The sequence below is a fragment of the Spinacia oleracea genome, chromosome 1 (assembly GCF_020520425.1).
Source record: "Spinacia oleracea cultivar Varoflay chromosome 1, BTI_SOV_V1, whole genome shotgun sequence".
Classification (NCBI taxonomy): domain Eukaryota; kingdom Viridiplantae; phylum Streptophyta; class Magnoliopsida; order Caryophyllales; family Amaranthaceae; genus Spinacia; species Spinacia oleracea.
In genome coordinates, this window is record NC_079487.1 from 108,636,413 (window position 1) to 108,663,634 (window position 27,222).

At 34.5% G+C, this 27,222-nt stretch overlaps 1 protein-coding gene and 2 long non-coding RNA genes across 3 annotated transcripts; 2 read left to right on the top strand and 1 right to left on the bottom strand.

Moving 5' to 3' along the window:
- Positions 1–2,744: 2,744 nt before the first annotated feature.
- Positions 2,745–5,390, bottom strand: LOC110793347 (peroxidase 4-like). The gene is made up of 4 exons (XM_021998212.2): positions 5,087–5,390; positions 4,735–4,926; positions 4,454–4,619; positions 2,745–3,309 (listed from the first exon to the last, which is right to left on the bottom strand). Exons 1-4 carry the CDS (start codon positions 5,303–5,305, stop codon positions 2,918–2,920), a joined length of 969 nt encoding a protein of 322 aa, XP_021853904.1. The 5' UTR covers positions 5,306–5,390; the 3' UTR covers positions 2,745–2,917.
- Positions 5,391–19,057: 13,667 nt separating this feature from the next.
- Positions 19,058–21,974, top strand: LOC110788411 (uncharacterized). The gene is made up of 7 exons (XR_002533311.2): positions 19,058–19,386; positions 19,893–20,228; positions 20,351–20,398; positions 20,585–21,082; positions 21,158–21,232; positions 21,322–21,400; positions 21,592–21,974. It is a non-coding gene; the product is annotated as an uncharacterized lncRNA (long non-coding RNA).
- A 396-nt stretch (positions 21,975–22,370) lies between these two features.
- On the top strand, positions 22,371–23,174 carry LOC110788412 (uncharacterized). The gene is made up of 3 exons (XR_002533312.2): positions 22,371–22,542; positions 22,683–22,801; positions 23,007–23,174. It is a non-coding gene; the product is annotated as an uncharacterized lncRNA (long non-coding RNA).
- The last annotated feature ends 4,048 nt before the right edge of the window (positions 23,175–27,222 follow it).

Below are 27,222 nucleotides of genomic sequence, written 5' to 3' on the forward strand. Positions count from 1 at the left end.
ATTCTACACATGGGAATTATTTTGTAAATTATATTTTCTATAATTTGGTAACAAATATGATCAATATAAGATTATCTTTTTATAAAAAACTAACTCATTTTACGGAATACATAGTAGGATTCTTATAAAAATTCAAAAGTAGTTTACTGATATTGGATAATTAGAATACAAATAAATTTGAAAATCAATCAAGTATATGTAATTAAGAGTGTATAATTTTTTTTACTATAGTAATCTATAATATTTTAACAACTAAATTCGATAATTATAACCGCCATTGGTTCTAAGATTTTATACGTAGTATATGTCGCAACTACATTTGATATTATCACTGCCATTGATAGTAATATTTTACTATTTTTAAAAAACAAAATATGTAACTTCCTTAAACATATATTGCGTAATCTAATGTATCTACTACTATACTACTCTACTACTTAATTCCTTCAATTTTTAGATGCAACTCTTTGATTTTTGTACTATCTATTATATTCACACATCGCTCTACTTTTTCTGTTTTTTTGGTGATTATTAATACTATATGATGAACATAGTCATGTACGGAGTACCCCGTAACATTTTTTTGGATTAGTATAAATACTTGCACAATGTTGTAATTCTTTAAAAATAATTTTTACTTATTTGATAGTTTAAGATATTAACAGTTGTTACTTATTAACAACCGTGAAAATAAAATTGGTTAATCCAAAAACATGGAAGAATTAGTAAACAAGAAAATCAATGTGCAACTAACACATGATCCTCTCTACTTAAAAAATCTCCACCAAATATTTTAGGCTAAACAATTGAATTATATTTTGGACAATTTTTAACACCATTTGTATACGTAGTACAATACTAAAATAGAGGCAAATCGACGTGGAGCTGACAAAATAATGTTCTCTGGTGTGCCTCTCTTATAATATAAATAACTATCCTATGATAAAATAATTAATATACTTCGTACTTATTTTACCTATAACGTACCTTCTAATTACTTATGGTAATAATCGATTATACTACGAAATACTTATTTACTTATGACCCATAAATTTGTGGATATGTTTAAGTATTAGATGATTACTCATATGCTTAAGAATGAGTCATAATAATCGATTATACTACTAAGCACTTATTTACTACCTACAAATGTTTATACTCTGTACTATAGTCTGTGTAGATGACAAACTATATATGTATCTATATCTATATATTCCGTACTATACCAAAAGTAAGTCAAATCGATGTGGAGATGACAAATGTCGCTATATGATTTGTCTCTCTATCTTATAACATAAATAATGACGTACTAATTGTAAACTACTAGATTCAATATCAATTTTTGTTTAGAAATTATGTTATACTGGATGCAGATATGTATAACGTAAGTTTACCTTCGTTCATTTATTATTTATAATCCAATGAATCTTTGCATGCTTTTCTGATAATTGATATAGAAAATCTTATAATAGTTGAACATGTACTATCAATTATATTATTATAATACTATCATCTTTCTAAGAATTAGTGTCATATAATGAATACGGATATGAATAATAAACTTTAACTCTTGATTTTTATATTTTACAATGTTGTCTCAAACATTTTATATGTCAGATTTTAATTAACAAAATGAGACCCGTAGCCATATGATTTTTATGACCGGCCCTAGCCTGTACTTAATCTTAAATATCAAAACCAAATTTTGCTACATTCTTATTATCGTAATATTTTTTCCATATATTAAAGTTAATTGAAAAAAAAAGTGGATTATTTATCGAATATAGTGATGTCATATTGTCAATAGGGCAAGTTTTTGGGAGACCCCATTCATCCGCCCCCAAGTGGATTATTTGTCGAAAATAGTGACGGGGACGCGGATAAATTTTAGATTGGACATGCACGCTTTGATAATCCTTCATCTAATTGATTATTAATATATAAAAAAAAGTTACTACTAACTTACATATTATAATGTTTTATTTATTACTCAATTACTCTAATCAGATAAACGGATTGTCAAAAACTCTAAAATAAGTTTTAAAATTCAAAACTATTTTACCAAAAAAAAAACTGAGTCTATGGGTGGGTAATTTTAGGATGCATGGGTACTGGATACACCAGAGGGGGAGTCATGAAGCAGGGAGACATTTTACTTTGTACCTCTCGAGTGGTGGGTATCGTTCCTATCGTGGATTGAGGGGATAGAGATGAGAATTGTAGGCGGGTATGAGTGTGCAGGCCTCGCCTCGCCTCAAAGTCATCTCTAACTAAATACATTAAATGGTGTAATTAGGTGTTAAGTGGTCGGGTAATTAAGTTAATGGGGCGACTTTGCAAGTATGAACTTGGTATTACTGTCGAAGTGAATGGTGGATGAGATCATTAAGTTTATTCTTGACACAACAGGTGAATGCGAAAGAAAATAAAAATTTTTATGTACCCTTATTTGTTTTAACTATTTTATAAGTATGACACCGAATGGGAAATTTCAAATTTATCCATCATTAATTATAATTTGGAGGATAGCTATAAGCTCTATTTTGATGATAATTGTCTACCATATTTCATACAAATTTATGTTTAGATTATAAATCGTGCATCGCACGGGTGTTATACTAGTTACAAAGTATTTTAAAGGAAAAGGAAATGGAACCAATTAAGGAGAGAACCAATTAATATACGTCGTTTATTAATCATCAGCTAAGTTTTAGGATTATACTTCGTATAAACGCCAATTAAAGTCACGAAATTTATAACGCAACTTCAACTAAACATTGTGAAGAAAATATAAGATGAAAGCTTCAAACACGTGAAGGTTCCTTTGAACCAAACTACTTCGTATAACATTATAATAACGAAAATACTCGGTATATAATTGTGTGCTCGTATATTAATTACAGCTACACGGACCTAATTAGTTAGTCTTCCTGCAGTTCTTCCTAACCTCGCCGTTAGTTCCAGTAAGCGGCTTAATATCTCCCATATTGATCATGGCGGTGGCAAAATCAGAGCTAAATTGGCTAGGATTACTACTATAAGTTTGGACGAGAGCGTTGGTGGAACCACCACTGAACAATTGTTGATCCGAGTGTAGAAGACCCTTATTGTTCACAAGGTTCTTGTAATAGTTGTTGTCAAAGGAATTTGGGGTTTGGAGATCCAAGGGTGCAAGATTGTTGTCGCCTGTGTTACTAGCACTTGGACAATTTGCTTGTCTGGTTTTCGCAAATGTTGCATCAATTGTACTCTCGTTGTATATGCGGGTTCTGAATGTTGTGCACCTTGCTTGTCCAATTGTATGGGCGCCTAATACATACATTTTATAACTACAAGTTAGAATTGTGTATATAAATAATGTTTGTCAATTACTACAATATAATTTACTAGATTAAATCCCGTGCACGCACGGATTTTGATAATTTTTTTCACAAAATATTTAACTGAATATCTGCCAAACTACTTCATAGTTATAAAATTTTTAACATACTCGTTTAAATTTATTTTCTAATATGCATATTTAAATGCTAATATGATAATTTCACCAAAATATTGAGTGATATATTTTCCATTATTAATATAGCAAATTGACTAAAATATCACCAATTTAGAATAATTATTATTACGCCGTATCTATTATTGCCATAGTTTATAAACTAAATTTTCTTTCCATACATAAATAGTTTATAAATAAGGTAGAGAATAAATATAAAATCAAATCGATAAAATTTTTTTGGAAAGTGATTTTAGCGGGAAAAAATTAAACCAGGAATTGACACGTGTCATTCCTGGTGTCTCTTTTAGTATATAGTAAAGTAATAGATAATAGATACTCCATTGTAAGCAAATGAAATATCACAATTCACAGACAACGACAAAATATTTAAACTAATATATTAATCAATAAGAGAAAGTGATACTCTTTTAGTTATATGTTTAGGAAAGGATCAGTTTTCAAAAGATGTGGACCTTTTAATCATCGCAAACAATGACAAAATAATTGGTGAACACAAAAGAATTAGTCAATATTTTCATACGAATACTACTATCACAATTGTATATCCGACAACCAACATATGGCAAGCACACTGCCACACTGTCTTTCTAGCTTATTCGTCTTACTCTTTTCTTTTCTAATTTTTTTAAGAGGCTACTGGACTTTACAATTGTACATAAGCCGTCTCGAGTAGTAACAACTCGTGTTATAAAATTTCTTTAATAAAACTAACTGTGTACGTAGTCGTGACGTCGTGTTAGTATTTTTTTAATTTGCAAAATATAACGTTCATGTTAGTCCTCGTGTTTGCAACGAATTGGTGCATTACTTGCATGCCATATTCTCACGTACTCCATAGAACACTATTTTGATTCATACTTTGCAATATTTTTCCTTTATACGACTATATTGTACGGAATAATGTACGTTTTCGTAGGGAATTGAATAAGACTATACCAGATAAAGCAACCATATCAGTGGTGGAAAGTTGTTGATTTTTAAAGCTTTGGATGAGAGCACTAAGACTTGATGTTGGGGCAGGGATGTTGCTGTTTGCACCGGATAAGCTAGCTGTTTTAGCATCCCTTCTTCCCAGCTTCACATTCCATGTTGGTCCCCCAAGCTACATCAATTCAAACAAGAAACCAATATAAATTAAATGAATAAGACTCGTAAAAGCTAGTAAAAGACAATTCAATTAAGTACATGAAGTTACATTTTTTTTTTTTTTTACTTACGATAACAACTGAATCTCTTGCGGCAATAGCCAAAACATCAGCACATGAGACAACACCAGGGCAAGCTTTTTCAACCGCGGTTTTTATCTGGTCAATCACTTCGAATCCTCTTAGAGAATTATTATTGGGAAGCGCAGTTTTCTCGCCGGTGAAACTAGAGGTATCGTCCAGTAGAACTGATGCATCACATCCCTGTTATGTACGTATTAAATTATTAAGTACATGAGTTAGAATAATATTTCAGGTAAGAATAGCGTCTCATATTTATTTTTGTTTATCAAAAAATGCACACATGCATCCGGGCATGCTTTTTAGTTTGAAATAATTGAGATAAGATGGATAAATTGCTTACATTAACAAAGCAGTCATGGAAGAACAAACGAAGGAGAGAAGCTCCCATCCTAGCCTCTTTATTAACAGCGGATTGCACGACAGACTTCACGGTAGAAATGAGATTAGGGCAAGAGGTAGAATAGAAGGTGGTAGTTAATTGGGCATTTGATGTCCCAATGGAAACCACAAGTAAAGCCACTACTAGAAATATAAGTGAGGAAGAAGATGAGGAAGCCATAGTTTAGAAAGGAAGTTTGTTAACAAATTGAACTAGGTAGGACGTGTGCTTGGAGAAAGATAGAGGGAATTGCATGATATTTATAAAGTGCATTAGTGGTTGTAGTGATAAGGGGCTTATCATGGTTATACACTTACGTAGTGAATATATTATACGGAGCCCTACCAATAATTAATATAGTCCAATATTATATGCCGCTAGTCGCATGTGATTGAATGTTTGATTTTTATTTTTGTTATATTCTTAAGTGGTAGGCTATTTTGTTATTGTCTCCAAATAAATAAAGAATAGTCAAACTTTTAAATAGATCCACAAAAGCAAATGTTATACGTAGGATGTAACTATGTGGAACTACAAGGGAATATTTAGTATGGGGAATGGGAAGAGGGATAAGATTCCTTAGAGTGGAATGAGGATAGATATTATTGGTGTTCTCCTTCCCATATTTGTGCTCCTTCTGTTTTTTATACTACGTTTGAGTTATAAATATTATAAGCAGTCGTATTTTAATATGAGTTACAATTCGAATAAACCATTATTTAAGTCTCTAAATTTTGACAAAAGGTTCAATTTAGTCCCTTAAAATGGTAAGCAGTCGTATTTTAATATGAGTTACAATTCGAATAAACCATTATTTAAGTCTCTAAACTTTGACAAAAGGTTCAATTTAGTCCCTTAAAATGGGTGAAAAATAATAATATTGCTAATAGTGTTAGATTTTTCATTAAATTCATTAAAATAGTAATAAACTGCTTTAAAAAAAAAACTAATTTATACGTGTAAAGTAACTCAAGTGGGTTGAAACCATTGATTTTTGGCGTTTCAACTTAATTAGCTTTTAAGGATTATTGCTTATCTTATTTATCAACATGATTTACTTTTTACTTAGTCTAAAATAATTATTTTATTTTACAAAATAATTATGAGTTTCTTCCCTCTTCTCTGGTGAATTATTTTTGTTAGAATAATGTCTTGAATCGGTCAAGCCCCTTACTGCAACGCCCCACCACGGGTCATAACCTAGTCGTATTCTGTAATATGTACTCTTCAAGATCAATAAAACTTTCCTCCCCTCTGCATGTGGACGTAACTAACACATTGTTAGTGAACCACGTTAAATTTTCTGCATTCTTTATTACGTTCTTTATTCTTTCTTTGCATCCGTTATAACAATTTTATTTTACAAAAGTTATTTTACAAAAATTATTTACATTATATTATCAATGTTTTCTACTGCGGAAAATGGAAAGAATGAGAGTCTAAGACTCCATTGTCCACCGTTGGATCTACATCCCACTCAGTAGCGTTGGAGCTACCCGCTACTGTTGGGCGCTACCCGCTACCTCAATCGACAACAGGTACCCGCTACTCAACCGCTAAAGTTGCCCGCTACCGCTAGTTTTACCGAACAGGGCCTAAAAGTCTAAGACTCCACCGTCCACCATTGGATCTACATCCCGCACATTCAACTTGTTTCTTCAATCTGTTGGAAGTATAGGTAGTGATGCTTCAAAATTAAGAATGAAAATTGTGCTTGTCCCACATTGACAAAAAATAAGAGTTTTACCCACTTTATATATCCTCACTCCACTAATAGGTTTGTTAGAAGACTTGAGAGGAGGCTCTAGGCCACTGCACACGCGCGCGCGGGCCGGGCCGGGCCGGGCTCGGGCGAGGGCGAGTGGCGCGGCGCGTTCGCGGGTGGGGGTGGGGCCCTTTTTGCCACCAATCAATCCCGTGTAACGGCTAGTTGTTGTATTTTGGTAACCGAATATTTTCCATAACGGTTACAGATTTTATTCCGGAAATTGAGTCGTTGATTGATTCTAATTGATTACCGAATTTATTTCCTTCCCGAAATAATTCTTCAGCCTTCCGTTATTTATTTTGGCTTCCTCCTTCACAAAGAAAACACAGAAAAATTGCTCTCCGAAAATTTTCCTCTCAAACACACACTCTCTGATTCATTTTTTGGGCAACGTTCAATTTCGTTTTCAATCTATCTTTTTGTACTACACCAACGAGATAGATGTCGTGTAACCCTGGAGGTTGATTGTCAAGAGGCCGTGTGTATGTAACGGGGCAAATTCAACTTTAGGGCAGTGTTCATACACGCCACGACTTGGTTAAAGATAAGTTTATTCGTTTATTACTAGTCATTGTTCCTACAATCTAAAGTTGAATTTTTTTCTTCCGTGTTTTATTTTTACAATGGCTGGTCATATCCCTACTGCTATCCCTTTTACTTCTGCCATGCTTCCCAACCCTTTCATCCCTGATATGTCTAAGTTAGATCCTTTCGATGGGAAGAATTATAAGATGTGGTCTGATAAGATGGAGTTTTTCTTGGGTCAAATTGGGGTAGATTATTGTCTTACTGTTATTGCTGCCCCTACTAATTCCACTAGGGATTTTGAGAAAGATAACAAAACCTGTCGTGGGATGTTGTTGCACTACATGACTGCTTCTCTTTATTTGATTTATAGTAAGTCTAATAATGCTATGGAAATTTGGGATGCTCTGAAAACTAAGTATGGAACTGATGATTTTGGGACTAAGAAATATGCTTGTAGTCGTTGGTTAAATTTCCGTATGACTGATGATAAGCCTGTCCTTGATCAAGTTCATGAGTATGAACATTTATGTGCTGATATTGTTGCTGAGGGTATGAAAATCTGTGAGCTTTTCCAAGCCAATTGTCTCCTTGAGAAATTACCCCCTTCTTGGCAAACCTATGTCCATTCCATGAAACACAAACAAAAAGACTTTACCCTTCAAGAACTCGTTTCCCACATTAAGATTGAAGAGCAGAACCGTATCCAAACCAAGGGAAAAAATACTGACCATTCTTCCTCTACTGCTAATCTTGTTGAAACTAAAAGAAATGCAGGTTATAATAAGGGACCGGAAGGCAAGGGTCCAAATCAGTTCCATGGTACAAGGCAGAACAACAACAACAAGGAGTAAAGGCAGTTTAAAGGAAATTGCTATACTTGCGGTAAGTATGGTCATTCAGCTAGGGAATGCAGGCAAGGACATGGACCTGGGAACAAGCCAAAGGAGAACAAGCCTCAAGCTAATCTCACTGAAGACATCATTGCTGCTGTTGTGTCCGAGGTGAATCTGGTGAGCAACGTGACTGAATGGGTTGTTGATACTGGAGCAACTCGCCACATTTGTTCGAGCAAGGAAATGTTTCAAGACTATGAAAAGGTTTCTGAAGGAGAATGTGTCTTCATGGGCAACTCAAGCACTGTGAGTGTACTTGGCAAAGGAAAAGTTTTTCTAAAGCTTACTTCTGGAAAAACTATTGCTTTGCAAAATGTTTTGCATGTACCCGATATCCGCAGGAACCTCATTTCTGGTGCTTTACTTAACAAAGAAAGTATCAAGTTAACTTTTGAATCTGATAAACTTGTACTTACCAGAAATGGTGAATTTGTGGGTAAGGGATTTTGTAATGGGGGTTTATTTGTGCTTGATGTTGTGACTGATAATAATAATAATTCTGCTTCTGTTTATATTGCTGAGTCAGTTTCTTTATGGCATTCTAGACTAGGTCATGTGAATGTTGCATCTGTCAAGAGACTCAAACAACTTAGTCTTATTCCAGATTTTAGTAATACCTCTTTTGACAAATGTGAAGTTTGTGTAGAAGCTAAGCACCCGAAAAAAGCCTTTAATAAGAATGTATGTCGATCTTCTACCCTACTAGAACTAATTCATAGTGACTTAGGCGACTTTAAGAATTCCATGAGTAGAGGAGGAAAACGTTATTATATTACCTTTGTAGATGATTTTTCTCGTTATTGTAAGGTCTATTTATTGAGTACTAAAGATGAGGCAGAAGAGAAATTCCATATTTATAAGGCTGAGGTTGAAAACCAATTAGACCTGAAAATAAAGAGAGTTAGATCAGATAGAGGTGGTGAATATGATGGAACTCCTTTAAAGAAATTTTGTGAAGCTAATGGGATTATTCATGAGGTTACAGCTCCTTATACCCCAGAACAGAATGGAATAGCTGAACGCAAAAATAGGACACTTAAGGATATGATGAATGCTATGCTTATAAGTTCTGGTATGCCTACTAACATGTGGGGTGAGGCAATTCTTTCTGCTTGCTATGTGCTTAACCGTGTTCCCCATAAGAAATTAGATAAAACCCCATATGAATTGTGGAAAGGGTTTAAGCCTAATTTGGGTTACCTTAAAGTGTGGGGGTGTTTGGGAAAAATAGGACTTCCTGATTTCCAAAGGAGTAAGATTGGACCTAAAACCGTGGATGGTATTTTTATAGGTTATGCGTCCAACAGTGCTGCATATAGATTCATTCTTAAGGATGCATCTGGTTTTGGACCAATTCGTGAGTCAAGGGATGTAGAGTTTTTTGAGCATATTTTTCCTATGAAAGTTAATGTTCAAGCATGCTTACCTGTTGCATCTCCACCTTCCATTGTGCATCATGACATTGCATCATCTAGTGAGACTCTAGAACCTAGAAGGAGTAAAAGAACTAGAACTAAGTCTAGCTTTGGACCCGATTTTATTACTGCCTTCCTAATTGAGAAAGAGTTATTAGACGAGCAAGAAGTTGATGCATTTCTCTTAGAAGAAAACCCTAGATCCTATGGAGAAGCTATGAGGTCAATTGATTCAAGTTTTTGGTTAGAGGCCATAAATAGTGAAATTGAGTCTATCATGAGTAATAACACTTGGATTTTGTCTGATCTTCCTAGAGGTTGCAAGCCCTTATGTAGTAAGTGGATTTTTACTAAGAAACATACTCCAAAAGGATCCTTGATTAAGTATAAAGCTAGGCTTGTGGTAGGAGGTCATCGTCAAAAGCATGGTGTAGACTATTTTGATACATATTCTCCTGTCACTAAAGTTGCCACCATTAGAGTCTTAATTGCACTTGCATCCATTCATGATCTGGTTGTGCATCAAATGGATGTAAAAACTGCTTTTTTGAATGGTGATTTGAATGAAGAAATTTATATGAAGCAACCAGAGGGATGTGTTGTTCCTGGACAGGAAGATAAGGTATGCAGGCTCATTAGATCATTGTATGGATTAAAACAAGCACCTAAACAATGGTATGACAAATTTCATCAAACTATTATTTCTAATGGCTTTCAGGTAAATGATTCTGATGCTTGTGTGTATTCCAAACTTTCAAAACTTGGTTGCGTTTTCATATGTCTATACGTGGATGACATGTTAATTTTTGGTACCAATATAGACATAGTAAACGAAACCAAGGCTTTCCTAAATTCTTGTTTTGAGATGAAGGATTTAGGAGAGGCAGATGTGATTCTTGGCATAAAGATTACTAGAACTTCATATGGGATGTCTTTAAACCAATCTCATTATATTGAAAAGATTTTAAAGAAATTTGGTCAATTTGACTGCACTCCAGTGCAAACCCCATATGATTCTAGTATTCATTTGAAAAAGAACAAAGGTAATTCTGTATCACAGGAACAATATGCCAAGATTATTGGAAGTTTGATGTTTTTGATGAACTACACTAGACCTGATATAGCATATGCGGTTAGTAGATTGAGTAGATATACTCATAATCCTAATCAAGATCACTGGAATGCATTGATTAGATTATTGAAGTATTTGAAAGGCACTATCAATTGGGGTTTACATTATCATAGAGCACCTTGTGTTCTTGAGGGATATTGTGATGCCAATTGGGTGTCGGATAGTGATGAAATTCAATCTACTAGTGGCTATGTTTTTACTCTTGCTGGAGGAGCTATATCATGGAAATCATCTAAACAAACTTGCATTGCCAAATCTACTATGGAATCTGAGTTTATTGCTTTAGAATTGGCAGGACAGGAAGCTGAATGGATAAGGAGTTTGCTTGCTGATATTCCATTGTGGGGGAAACCAGCTCCATCAGTTTCAATGCATTGTGACTCACAAGCTGCAATTGGGGTAGCGAAAAATCAAGCCTATAATGGAAAGAGAAGGCATATTCGCTTAAGGCATGCTATAGTTAGAGATCTGATCAGAAAAAATGTAATATCACTCGAGTATGTAAAGTCCGAGAGGAATATTGCAGATCCTCTCACCAAAGGCCTTTGTAGAAAAATGGTGCTTGAGTCAGCACAAGGAATGGGTTTAAAGCCTATTGTGGAGTAAATTGTGGTGGACACCCATCTTAGGAAATCTAAGTTCAATGGGTCAAACGAAATCACAAAAGAACTCATGTTTGTTACTACTACCCTTCCTAATAATAAAAGTGATGTAGTATTTTTCTAACTGTCATATGCGTAAGGTTGAGCTAAGGCTCTTAATAAGTTCATAGCCTTGAAAATGTGGTTTGTGACAGTACAAACTTGATGAACTTACCTATGTGAATGTGGGGGTTACGCCCAATCCCCTATGAGAGTCCTTAAGGCTTAGGACCACTAGAGCATTCATGAAAATCCGGGTATTTTGTGGGGCACTAAAAAATTACAAATTGCGAAAACGAGTCTTGATTTGAGAAAAGTTGAAACGCGCAAAAGTAGTTTACAAACTTCGTGATAGGTTCAAAGAGAAATCTACCTAAAACGACTGTAAGATATTTTTGTATGCGTTGGGTGTTAATTCAAGTCCAAAAGACATTGACACTTTCAAAACTAAAGTCTCCGTTGCCCAAAACGTTCCTTCCTAGTTTTTTCTGTTCTTTTGAATCATGTGGGGGATTGTTGGAAGTATAGGTAGTGATGCTTCAAAAGAATGAAAATTGTGCTTGTCCCACATTGACAAAAAATAAGAGTTTTACCCACTTTATATATCCTCACTCCACTAATAGGTTTGTTAGAAGACTTGAGAGGAGGCTCTAGGCCACTGCACACGCGCGCGCGGGCCGGGCCGGGCCGGGCTCGGGCGAGGGCGAGTGGCGCGGCGCGTTCGCGGGTGGGGGTGGGGCCCTTTTTGCCACCAATCAATCCCGTGTAACGGCTAGTTGTTGTATTTTGGTAACCGAATATTTTCCATAACGGTTACAGATTTTATTCCGGAAATTGAGTCGTTGATTGATTCTAATTGATTACCGAATTTATTTCCTTCCCGAAATAATTCTTCAGCCTTCCGTTATTTATTTTGGCTTCCTCCTTCACAAAGAAAACACAGAAAAATTGCTCTCCGAAAATTTTCCTCTCAAACACACACTCTCTGATTCATTTTTTGGGCAACGTTCAATTTCGTTTTCAATCTATCTTTTTGTACTACACCAACGAGATAGATGTCGTGTAACCCTGGAGGTTGATTGTCAAGAGGCCGTGTGTACGTAACGGGGCAAATTCAACTTTAGGGCAGTGTTCATACACGCCACGACTTGGTTAAAGATAAGTTTATTCGTTCATTACTAGTCATTGTTCCTACACAATCTCCTTCGACTTCTTGTTCAAATTTCTCAGTAAGTACTCAGTAGCGCGATTATCGTGGCAAATCATCAGTCAGTACTCAGTAACGCGATCCAAAAATTTCTCGACTTCTCCTCTTTCTCTTTCTCTTACCTTTCGCAATTGTTATTTAATTTTGGCATATTTGTCAAAAAAACGCGTGACAATGTCTTAGGAATTTTTTGAATTTTGTAAATTTGTGAAGGATTTATGTGAAAATTTGGGTGAATTGATATTGAAATTAATTGAATTTGACTACTGATTGGAAGGGTTTAAAAGATGATAGATCATTACATGCAGTCACATTAGTTTTATTTTTTCATGGTTTAATGATTATGATCGGTGTTTAATTTGATGTGTATATTGATAATTGCTCTTCTGTTGGATTCAGAGAAATTTTGATTGTAATTGTTCGATCTGTTAGATTTTCTTTGAATTTTATCATCGGTGTTTAACTCAGTAGTCAGTTCATGTTGTTCCTCTAATTTTATAAAAGTAAGTAAATAAATAAAATGCTGAACATTTATTTATTTTAGCTTTTACAGAGTAGTACTTAGCTTATTTACCGAAAAATTATTAGGGGCCAATTAGGAATTTATGGTTAATTAGTATTATGGCCCTGTTCGGTAAAATTAACGGTAGCGGGTAGCGGTTGGCGGTTAAGTAGCGGATAGCGGTGAATGGTAGCAGGTAACGGTTAGCTGTTAAAGTAGCGGCTAACTGATATGGGTGTTCGGTAAAAGTAGCGGTTGATATGCTAAAATAAAATAAAAGGTAGAATATTATTTTAAATTTTATTATAAATTTGTCAAAAGCTACCTGCTACCTTAAAAACTACTAAGGGCGTGTTCGGCGGTAGCTTTTGAGGTAGCGGGTAGCGTTTTGACCGAGTCAAGACGCTACTTGTAAAATTTGTAAGTGTTTGGCGAGGTAGCGATTTAGGTAGCGGTTAGCGGTAGAGGTAGCGGTTGAGTAGCTTTTATCAAACGTTAAAATTAGTAGCGTTTAAGGTAGCGGGTAGCGTTTGACAAATTTATAATAAAGTTTTAAATAATATTTCACCTTTTATTTTATTTTATAATATCAACCGCTACTTTTACCGAACACTCATATCAGTTACCCGCTACCTTTGACAGCTAACCGTTACCCGCTACTATTGACCGCTACCCGCTACTCCAACCGTTACCCGCTACTGAACCGCTACCCGCTACCCGCTACCGCTACTTTTGCCGAACAGGGCCTAATTTTAACGTTTGACAAAAGCTACCCAAACGCTACCTCTACCGCTAACCGCTACCCAAAACGCTACCTTGCCGAATGCTTACTAATTTTACAAGTAGCGTCTTGACTAGGTCAAACGCTACCCGCTACCTCAAACGCTACTGCCGAACATGCACGCCCTATAACGGTTAATTAATAGTTAATTTTGGGAAACCAAATTATTTTCCTCAAAAAGCTAAGTCAAAATAATTTTTTTGAGAAATAAGTTAGGTAATAAAAGCTAACTTATCTATCCATCTATCTATTACTATATACTAAAACACACACCAAGAATGACACGTGTCACGTCTTGTTGAATCCTTAGTTTTTTTATATATATATATATATAAATAATTTAAGAATCTTTTAAAATATCTGATTTCCTGAATTTTTTTTCTTCTTATTCTTTCTTTCCATTTAATATAATAGAGGTATATATGAAAAAGTACATTATGATTTCATGTATTACGACAAGGATAAAAAAAAATATTATTACTGATTTGAAAAACATATATGTTAGGAATGGAAAATAATCACAGTTTTTTTATATTACTATTTCTATAATATACGTAGTAAGCTATTACAGAAACCCCGTAAAAGCAAAATAGCAAAATATTTTTTTGATTTTCATATAAAATTTTCAAAAAAAAATGCATTATACTCTTAACCTACAACAGTTAATAAATAAACAAACAAATTACACTGAAATGTGTTATTATGCAACCATACCCAAACAAAAAACAATTATTTATTTTTTACTTTATGTAAAACAAGTGTTAATAAGTTGGCCCAACAAAATTACTTATAAACCTAAAAGCCTGTCATATACCCAATCTAGAAAATAGGGTATTATAATTTATATGGTTATCAAATTAATGCCATATCCAAAAATTTGGATAAATCGAGGGTATGGGTATGGTTACGGTTACGGATATTATTCAATTCCAAAAGAAAATGATATCTAATAATTGTCTGATAAGTTTTTTCTTATATTTTCCCAACTTAAGTATTTTTGTCGAAACGCTAAATTCCTAAAATTGCACTAATCACTTTACAATCCAAATAAACAATGTTTTTCTATGATTTTCCCAAAAACCGTTGATAAAAATTGATTTTATTTTATTAAAAACTTCGTTTAAATAAATTATTCAGAACAGGAAAAAAAATATATAGTCCCATCCGTGCGTTGCACGGGACCTTACCTAGTATAAATTTATTTTTTAGTGATTTTATTTTATTTTCCTTTTTATTTAACAGACTTAACGAAAAACCTAATACTGTTAGCAATATTAGTTTTTCCATCCACTTTGAAGGATTAAACTGACACTTTTGAAAGTTCAGGGATTAAACTGAACCTTTTGTCAAAGTTTAGGGACCTGAATAATGGTTTGCTCGTTACAATTTCATATTTTATTTTGTTTTTACAATTTAATAACATATTTCTCTCATTTCATGTCATTTTCTTTGATAATTTAATAACACTATTGTCTTTTTTATTATAATCGTTTATTGCACACTATCCCTGCTTGCAACTTATTTTATTAAAATTAAATCAAGCTCCTAAAACTCTATTCCGGACAAATTATAAATCATACTAGAATACAGAGAGGGTAAAAAATTACTCCCTCCGTCCATTTTTAATCTTTATATTTGGTATTATGCACGCGATTTAATAATTAATTAATGTGCGTAATTTATTTTATTTAAACAATGTAAAATACATTTATTAATAATGTTTTTACTTTTATAAAAAATCTGGGATTGGAAAAGTGATAGAAATTTATTGTACCAATGGGAAAGTGTTAGAGATTTAATGATCCAATGAATTTGATTGATTAAATAATAATTTAACACGTTTTTTTAATAGAATATTAGTCCATTTATGTTACAATGAAGTAAAAGAAAATGTTCCAAACATGAAGATTAAAAAAGGACACCCAAAACAAAATACGTAAAAAATAAAAAGGGCTGGCAGGAGTAAAACTTATCAGAAATATGCGAAATAACCGTTGATATAGAGTAATTAGTTTTCCTATATTAGCAATTGAATGAAAAATCCATGGTTTATATATTATCTTTCTAAAATTTCCACTATTTTTCTCATCAATATGATCCATTAATTTTAAAATGTATGGTGTAGATACAACTCTAACTTGTAGAGTTTTATTAAAACTCTAGAGAATCCGGACTCTATTTTGTTTATCTTATTTTAGTGAAGTAAGTGTACCAGCGTACAACTAAAATAAACGGATATTTCATGAAATACCCCCGAGTTTTGCCTTAATTCACCAAATGCCCATCAAGTTTCAATAATTCACCAAATACCCCTCACAAATGACTTAATACCCCAAATACCCCTCTATGACGTCATCATCCTCATAATCGACCAATTACGATCTAATTACTCACCTAATCCCTCATTAACCCCCTAATCCTTAATTACCCACCCATTAACCCATTAACCCACCCATTTCTTTTTCTTTTCTCACTCCCCTTCCTTCTTCCATTAACCCACCACCCACCTCAATTGATTCGGTCACCCTTGTTCCTCATTCCCTTTCCTCCATGGAAGCCCCCTGCTACTGCCTCCAGCACCCCGCCATCTCCTTCGTCCTCGTCGAACTCAATGCCCAGGAACCCTAGAAACCACCATAACTCAGGGACCACAAAATCAAGATTCTACTCAAACTCTCTCCCTTTTTCTGGACCATTCGATCACCACCACCAATTTACCAAACCCACCTTGCACCGCCATTTTTGGCTGGAAAACGAGAAGGAAGCAACTAGAATTTTTGGCTGAAAATTATTCGATTAAGACGAATTTTTGGCTGGAATTAACTAATTGAAAAAGTGTGAATTGAATGAAAATTTGATTTGTGTGATATAGGGAGATGAAAAGTGCGAATCCATCCAAAAAAAATTGGAGATGAAAACCTAAATAATGCAAAGAAATCAATAATGGAAAAAGATGGGTTTATTTTGAAGAAAGATAGTGGATCTGGAGGAGGATGATAATTGGGTTTAGAGTTGTTCTTGGATGTCGATTGATGAGATTTGACGCATCATTTGCTTTGAAGAATTGGAATTTGCAAAGGAAATAAAAATGGTGATGATGAGTGGTGTTGGTGTTGTCGGGGGAGGAGATCAGATGGTGGTGATGAGTGGCGGCGGTGGTGGTAATGTAGGGAGGGAGGGCGTGAGGGAGGAGGAAAAGGCGAGGGGCTTCAATGGTAAATGGGGGCGAGGTGGTGGCGGCGGTGATGGGTCGAGGAGGGAGAAAACGGGTGCGATGTGGTGGCGGAAGAAGGGAGAGGAAGAAGGGTTGGTGGCGGAAGGAGTGAGAGGAAGAAGATGGGTTAATTAGGAAAAAATGGGTTAATTAGGAAAAATGTGTAAATGGGTGGGTTAATTAGATGATAATTGAGTTAATTAAGGATGATGACGTCATGGAGGGGTATTTGGGGTATTAAGTCATTTGTGAGGGGTATTTGGTGAATTATTGGAACTTGATGGGCATTTGGTGAATTAAGGCAAAACTCGGGGGTATTTCATGAAATATCCGTAAAATAAATTAAGATAAGTGAAACAACATAATACCAAACAATATCTTAGCCTAGTGGACATAATTTTACCTTCCAATCCCCATTCATAGTCATGAAATAGAGTAGAATGACTCGTTTTATATTTAACTGCATCCAGTATTAGGGATGAATGTGGATATTGCATTTTGCTCACTTAATTTCTTAAATCTTTGTACTTAAAAATAAAACATAATCGCAATAAAACTGAATGGAGAATAAAGTATGCTTCGTTAATAATCAAATTTCCCTTTCAGAGAACCACTTTAATATGTTCCTTCTGCTTTACAAATTACTAAATTAAGAATCTAATTACTTACAAGTCACTCTTTGAGTAGTTACAATACTTACAAATTAAAGTTAGTATTAGTGATTCAAGCAGTTTTCCGTGAATAAAGCTTTTTTTATTTATGGAAATCAACAAAATTGTCAAACTTAAATGATAAGGATTTGTCATGTACTCTTTTTCTCATTTTGGCGAGATTAGATACAGCTTTCCGGTGTTGACAAAATTATCGGTAGGGGGACAATGGAGCAGATATCACCGGCGCATGTAAGACACGAGCATAAGTATTGAGGTACATGTTTGTGTCATCCTTTACTTGTTGTCATTTAGTACTATCTTCGTTTCAAAATGATTTTTACATTTTTCCGTTTTAGTTTTTTTTATAATGTTATTTACACTTTGAATTATTTTACTTTTGAACATAAAAATTTACTACCTTCCATTTCTTATTCCATAATATTTAAAATTTTCTACTCAATTTCTCTTACCTTATTCATTTTTTTTCTTACACCCACCCATCTTTTACACATTTAATTTATCCATATCTCTATTATATAAGCCAACTCCTGAGGGTTTTTTTGGTAAATTAACTTTTCGTGTCCACTTGAGAAAATACAATAATGCCCTCCCCCGTTTAACCGTTAATCACAGTTACAAACCCTAAAATGTCGCGGTCTCTTACCGCACACTCTCCTCCCCCTCTCTCTCTCTCTCCCTCCCTCCCTCCCTCCATCTCAACTCCATCTCCCTTTCTTTCGATGCGTGAAACCTCAGCAGCAACTATGGTAAGTCTTCATCTTCTCCCTTTCTCTATCTTCTATTCTTCGATTCATCTTCGTCTTCTACCCCTGAGATCGGATTATTTTTGTTTAATGGCAAAAAGAAACAGAAACGGCAAACCTAATTCAATTTACATAACCCAAAACCTTTGAATCTCCACAAATCAAAACACACTCAGAAAACACAATCACAAAGAGAGAAAATTTTCTCAGAAAACCTTTGAATCTCTCTCTCTCCAAAATCAACTGATTTGTTTTCCCCAAATTTGACTTCGAAACTCTTCGAGAATTTGATTTCTCTCTCTTAATGAATGGGCGAAAGCTGCCGCTGCGTGAGAAAGGTGATGTGAGTGATTGTCAATTCGATTTTTATTTTTAATTTTGCAGATTTCGGGATCTGAATTTCATTCAAATTCAAGGTTTCGTTGACGATCTAGAATAAATTAGCAGTTTTGGCAGTATTCTTTCTCCCTTTTACTTCATCTTGATGTTGATTATGGTTTTTTCTATTACGAAACGTAATTATTTGACAAAATATTTGCTTTTTGGTTGTTTTTGTTTTTGGGTTTCAGACGCATTGCAATGGTTGAATTAGAGAGGAGTGAAGGAGACATAAATCATAGTTTTATGACATTGGAAGAAATCAGGTTAGAGAATGATTAAGCATAATAATGGGTAAAACGAGCTAATCCGAGAACAAGGAGAATGCAGCAGCAGCTGTCCTTCTTACTATTTGGACAAATTCACCCTCTGGAAAACCCTAGCTGTAAATTTCTTCCCCTTATTTTTACTCCCTTCCATATCATCGTTTTTTTAAGGTTATGTACGTACATATCGAATGGACTAATTAGGATCTTGGTCAAATAATATGAAATGGATTAATGGGAGAGTATAGTATTTGTCAATTGAATTTTTCCCCCTTTGGTCTGGTGATTATGTGATCACATAATTGAATTAATGACTGTTATGCATGATTAAGATATTTTATTAGTTTTGTGTTTTTGCATTAATTTAATTAATATAACTACCAAGTTGTTGTACCAACCCCTTTGAGGACAGTGATAGTAAAATTAAAATAAATAAATATATAGAATTTGTTGATAAAAAAATATGCCAAGCTCAAGGGTATAATTTGTTGATCCCTATTCAATAAGGAAACACTTGAGGTTATTTTTGTATAATTTTCGGAAATTTGGCATATTGATTGAATTTTTTTAGTTGACTGAAGTGTAACTTAATTACAACATCAACTTGGAATTCTTCGTCATTCAGGTTCGAATTTCTCTACTGATCTCACTTTGAAGATGGTGATGTTAAGAAAGAAGATGTTGCAGATCCTACTGGCAGGAGTGGTTCCTTTCCAAACGTGAGCTTCTTTCCCCCAATTATTTTCAATTGATTTTGTTATTTTTAAGGTTCTTTGCGTTTGGTAGATGAAAACATGTTTATGTCTGTCTTAATTAAATTAGTGTAGTATGAATGACTATTGTTAGTGTAATTTTATTGTCTTTAGTAGTTCAGTGATGTGTTTGGTTGGGTATAGGAATAGGAAATTGCAATTTAACGTCACAGAAAGTGTTGAATACTGCTGGATGGACTATGAATTAGGTAACGCCACATAATTTACGGATTGATTATTGATTTTGATATTTGGTTTATTTCCAATTAATTGAATTTATTTCCATTTTTGTTGAGAAATTGATGATTTGTTCTTTTTGTTTTTGTTATAGATGCAGCAATATAACTCAGATGTAATACTACTAAGTGCAGTTGGACAGGTATTTAAGTGCAATTAATTATATTGTTTAATTTCGTTGTTACTGTTATTTATGATTTAAGTTGAGCCTGCATCAGAAACTGATTTGAGTTCAGCCTGCATCAGAAACTGATTTGAGTTCAGCCTGCATTAGAAACTGATTTTAGTGAAAGTTTTTTGATTTTTTGATTTTTTTTTACTAAAATAGGAAGCAAGAGAGGGTGTGAAAGAGCCTAGACCAGAAGTTTATAAAGATCAGAATTACTATGGAGGTAATTTTAATCAGAAACAGGGTGGGGATTAGATGGTGCAAGGTTCGAGGACGAGTGACGGCAAGGTGGAGTCTGGATCAGAAAGAAGGGGTTAGTATTATCGACTGTATATTTCTTTGTGATTTGATGATTTTTGATTTGATGATTAGATGATGATTATGATGATGATGGGAGAATTGTTAATGGTGTTACTGGACATATGACAGCTCTACGGAAATGAAGGAGACTATAACGGGAAGGGAAATTATGGAGTCTTATAAAACTAGGGAAATTATTTTTTTCTAATGTATTTATTTAACTTTGAGCTTCGTACATCGCGTGCATCTCTATTAATTTTAGAACATTTATTGTTTATGCAGTCGCTCTAGACCCGAAGCTCGGGGTAGTCCTGAATTTGTTAAAGATGAAAACCCTGCTAATGGAAGATACCACTGGTTTGTGTTCATATCCAACCTGACTATCTTCATCTCTCTACCATTTTGGGACTGAAACCTATACTGTCGATGCAGTCGCTTTAGACTTGAGGTCGAGGAACGCCTGATTATCCTAAAGATGAACTTCTAATGGAAGATATCACATGTTCAGTTAATCTCTAAACTGAACACCTCAATTTCTCCTCAGACTCAATTTAAGACTTAATTTATAGATTCTATGTTGTTGAATATTGATGCAGTCGTTCTAGACCTGAAACTCAGGGGAACTCCTGATTATGCTAAAGATGAAGGCCTTGCTAATGGAGGAAGATACCACAGGTTTGTGTTCATTTCCATCCTAATTCCCTTGAGCTTTTCCGACTAATGAGGTACTAGGTATAGATGTGAGTCCCCATGCCCATGTTGTTCTTTTATACAAAATATCTGTTGTGAACTTAAAGAACATTCAGTTCTCTCTTCAACTCAACTGTGTACTTAATTACTCCATTGCATCTTAACTATTATCGCAGTCGATCTCCTCCACCACGAGAGAGGTCGAGATCCTAAGCAAGGAGATGGTCACAAATCGGTCACTTGAAGGGCTGTTTCTGGAGAGGGGACGATATCCTAAGCAAAGAAATGATCTTGAATCAGTATTTGTCAAGTGCAGGTTTTAGAGGAGAGCCATAGTTGCTTAAAAGTACCCTATTTGTGAAAATGCATGTATCAACAAATTTACAATTGAATTTGATATTGTGTTAGTGGTTTGATGTATTTTGATATCCCTTTAGAAGAGGGTTCATAAGTGCTTATGCTGTTGTCGAACCGTGGCTGAACTATTTGTATATAGACATGATTTCAAGTGTGAACATTTTGTAAATTTTGTTAATTTTATGGAGACGTTCTTGAGTCATGGTTGTGAGGTTTATTTTTGTGTATGACAATGAATTGAAGATGAATTGTTGTGATCTCTTGAACAACTGCTTTTAGGTCGTCATGTTGTTCATTAAAGTAAACACATGATTACTCCGTTACACTATTTAGATGTATGATTGTATACTATAACCTTAATTTTTTAAAATATGAACTTTGCGAATATTTTTTTAATCTAATACGAAGTATGTATATTTAGTGGTAGTAATACAATTTTAATTTTTTATATAATCTCGCACGGATCGCGTGCATATAAGACTAGCTGAGGTTAAAAAGTAAATTAACTTTTCGTGTCCCCAAAGAAAAAGACGGTAATACCTTCCCCCTAATTAAACCACTTTGATTCCAAGCCCTAAAATTACCCAGAACACACGTCCGTTCACTCTCAACTCCATCGCCCTTTCTCTCTCAATCCTTTCGAATCTGCTCTTCAATGGCTTCCGCCTACTCAGAAATTCAACACAACGTGACTCAAGCTCGGTCGATTTTTCCTTTCCAGGGTACTCCGGCTGCGAATCCAGAAAGTAGAAGTTTCCAAAACAATAATGGTGAGTATTTTACAATTCCAATCGTAATTTACCCTTTTTCAATTTGATTTCAATTTTCTGATTGATTTATTCAAATAAAAGAGGGATTCAGATGATGGATTCATTTGATTTCAATTTTCTGACTAACTTAATCTTCTCAGAATTGCAAATCTGGAATTGAATCCTGCTGTTGCTCCAATTGAATTTTAGTGCGCTCCAATTAGGGTTCTATAAATTTGGGTGAAATTCCTGGGTTTGATCGATCTTCTTCAATTATCGGGTAAAAGTTCTTCATTTGCTTTTCTGTTTTGTTTAAATTAGATTTCTTTTTCTGGGGATTTTTTTAGTTTTTTTTTGTAATTATTAGGATTTTAATTAGGTGTTTGTAATTTAATTTCATTTTGTGATTATTTTCAAGCAATAATTTGATTTCCTTTTTTAATTAGGTGTTAATAATTTAATTTGGTTTTGTGAATTTTTATCAGGATTTTAGTTAATTTTTAGTTTGCTGAGGTTTCTGCAATTTGTTTTTGAGAAAATGGGAAAGCGTGGAAATAATCAGAAGAAAGCTCCTCGAAATTTGAAGAAAATGAAGCTGAATAATGAAGATGTGAAAAAATTCAATAGTATGGAGGATGAAATTGATGTCTGTAAGTAAGGATGAAGAGGTGAGGTTATTTTTGGTAAATCCACTTTTCGTGTTCTCCTTGGATTACTAAAATACCCTCCACTCTTATACAATAGAGAATATAATGACAACCAAAGAAGCATTTTAATCAATCTTAGCCCCTTAAATAAATTCTTATCATTTTAATCAATCTGTTTATATGTGTTCGATTATATCTAACTTATATGTTTCTTATATTCGCACGCATCGCATTTATATTATATTCTTTACATGTTATTTCAGGTTTATATGTAATAACACAAATTTGTTCTTATATTCGCACGCATCGCGTGCATATAAGACTAGTTTTATTATATTCAATCAAGTTTTCCATGTTTAACTTATATAAAAAAAAAACGTAAAGATCTTTATAAAACGAGATAGTACTAGCAATGTGCTAATTAGCAAGGACCACTACTATTGAGGCTCTTAAATACGTTGTTCGTATAGTACAGAGTGTAACGTATAAGTATTGGTTAATACTAGGAGGTTTTTATTCGACGTCCTAATCCGCTAAAAACGCCCGCGTATTTTGGATGAAAGTTCGAAATTACCCTTTCACCTCTTTCCCTTCACCCCTTCCCTTCACCCTTAATTGACCATGGTCCACCCAAACACCAGCTGCCTATAACCATCCCCCCTTGGCACTGCACCTCCGCCTCCCCTCCCCCCTTGGCACTGCTATCCCCTCCACGGTGCACCACCTCCGCGCTGCACCACCTCCACTGCCGCGAAGACAAGAGGAAGATGCCGACGAAGAGGATATGCGTCGCTGCTGCCGTCCTAGCCACCGCCTGCATCGCTGCTTTAACTGGTTAGTTTTCAATTTTTTATTTTTTGAATAACACGGTGCCGCCCAGATTTGGCGGCCGTGTCCATGGTTGAGCCGCCCAGAATAAGCGGCGGCGACCATGGCTCAGCCGCGCAGGCCCAGCCGCAGATCTTGCGCGGCTGAGCCATGGTCGCCGCCGCTTATTCTGGGCGGCTCAACCATGGATTTGGCCGCTTAATTTGGGTGGCTCCCCTGTTTAAAAAAAAATGTTTGAGATTTAAATTAATTTTAATGAAAATGTTTAGTTTATTAAAAAAAAAATTATTTATAAAAATGTTTGTAAAAATTATTTTTCAATTAATTATATTTCATACATTTTATTTCTAATTTTATTTTAACAGATTTATTTATTTTTTTAACAGATTATTTACAAAAAAAATTTAACAGATTTTTAAAACTATCCCTAAAATGTCATAATTTTTTAAGAATTATAAAATTAAAAAAAATGAAAACACAATTTTAAAGAAATGGTGGGTACCGCCTTTTCTGGGCGGGCCACCATGGTCCGCCGCCGCCAATTCTGGGCGGCAGTGGCGTTTCCCTTGAATAAAAAAAAATCGAACCTCCAACGACGAGGCTGTCCACATGGCCGACGACCACGACGTTGAAGGAACATCGTCGTCCATGCGATGGTGCGTTCAAGGTGGTGGTGTCGGTCTAGCTAGTTGTGCGGAACTGGTGGTGGTGCGTGGTGGTGCTTGATGGTGCACAACAGAGGCGGTGTAGATGATGGTGGTGGAGATGGTGGTGCTTAACAGAGGTGGTGAAGATGATGGTGGTAAAATGTGAAGAGGTGGGGGTATAATTTTTAAGGACGCAAATGTCTTTTTATGTAAAATACGCGGGCGTTTTTAGCAAACGAGGACGTCGAATAGCGATACATTAATACTATAGACCTATCTACGCTGAACTGAAATTCGTGTTTTTGGTACTAGATTTACAAGCAATATGGATTCGATAAAACCAAATGCTGGCTAGTTAATGGATGGAATTATTTTCAACGAATTGTCCTTTTTGTTTTTGAGTTTAGTCAAATTCATGCTTGAAAAATTATGTGGCAAGCTTGTTTCTTCATAAACAATAAAAATGAGGATGAAATAAAACTTTACCTTTAAAAGGTTTGTAAACACTTTTGCTTTGGATTTTCAACAAATGGTGGAAGGTAAGTGATGCCTCCTAAACATGTCGCCATATCTAGAGAAATAATTAAGTGATAATATAATGATATCCACTTGACTCGATTTTATGACACTACAATAGGTAAATAAGGGAACTCTTGGAAATCGAGCGTTTTCTATACTACTCCCTCCGTCTCTTTTTATTTTTTATATTTGATATCATGTACGTGATTTAAAGATTAACTAGCTTTTGAGCCCGTTCATTGAATGGGCGGTTGTATAGTGGTTGTTCAGATGTTTTTAGAAAAATTTAATTCGTGAGTACTTCTGATTTTTGGTAATATATTGAATTAAATAGAGGTGTAATTTGAAGGTCGAAAAAATGTAAAAAGTATATGTTGAATAAATATTGGATGTTAAAGGGGTGGAGTGGAAGAGACTAATGAGAATATTAGACTATTAATAACTTGATGTTGAATAAGGAAAATGAAGTGGAAGAGGCATTAGAAGTTGTAAATCATAGAAACAATAAAGAAAAATTGAAAAAAAAAATGATGGATGAAAGGAGAGATGCCACATGGCTTCTAATAATAAGATGTCAAATGGCTTCTAATAATCTATGGTGTTCCTTTTTATAGACTAGGTATAGATTAATGTGGATTGATATTTCTTCTATTTTTTATTCAAATAATGCGATTCACTTTTTCCAAATTTGACATTGGAAAAATGTGAAAGATATAATGCCCAATGGAACAGTGTAAGAGATTAAATGTCTCATTGAATTAAATTGATTAAATTAATCATTTGGCACAATTTCTGACTGAATATTTAGGGAATTTATGTCATAATGTAAAAGGAAATATTTCAAATGTAAAGATTAAAATGGCCACCAAAAACGAAATACGTAAAGAATAAAAGGGGACGGAGGAAATAGCTACAAACATGCAATCACTAGCACACTTTACTCAAATAAACAATCGATGGATTGTGGTTGTTCGCACTATATACTTATCACTAATCGCACGAACTGTTTAACTATGCTATAAGGAATAGGTCTAGGGAAGAGGGATTCCTCCTACTATAGTCATGGCAAATGAAAGTCTCCTACTCCACTCATATATGAACACAAGACGATTTACTTGCTAATCTAGGGGCTATTGGGCTCTAGCACAAATAATTTTCACCAGATGGTCACGATGTGGTTCAAAAAATCTAGTATCGTGTTTCCCTTTTCCTAACTAATTATAAGCTCCGATCAGTCAACTGAGAAACAAAGGTAAATGGAAATGAGGCTCAACACATACTATAGCCACACTCCCAGGGTCAACACGGAGAATGGACGCTTTCTCGTGTCAAGTTGAGCGTTTTGGTGTAAAATGCTCTGTACTCAATGCATCCCTAACTATCTAGGAAAACAACCATGGTCAATGTATCACACTTTTCCTTGTGTTTGGAATTAGACAACAAACAAGATCAACCTAAATTAAATCCACCTAACATGCTCATAAATCCATCTCAATTCAAGCGATTAAAAAACATCACAACAACTAGCAAAGGATAGCATACACCAAGATTTCTTACAACTATACAAGTAAAGGGAGAGGGAGTTTTCATGTCATAATACTACTAGGAATCCCTATGCCTAAGAGATTACTCACACATAGTAGTACTTAAATAACCAAGAAGATCTAAGCAAAACATGAAAACACGTACGACTTTCTATATTTTGGATAAAGCTAGAAACTCAACCTAAAATATGAACTTGAAGATAAACACTAAGAACATACTATTTTGGGTAAAGAATTTCAACCAACAATCATGAACTAAAAACTCATAAATTATAAAGAAAGCAATAAAGAGATTAAGTAAAGAAAATATACATGACTTGAATTAAAAGTGTAGATCTTGCTCCTAAAGTGCAGAATTTGAAAGAATTAAAACGACAATTAAACTAAGCTAAACTTTTTAAACTAAGAAAGAAAATAAAATGGTGAGAGTGAGAATGTTTGGAACCTAGGATTCTCCAAAATTCATAAAATACACTCCACACATGTTATTTTTAGAGTAACATTCTATTTATACAA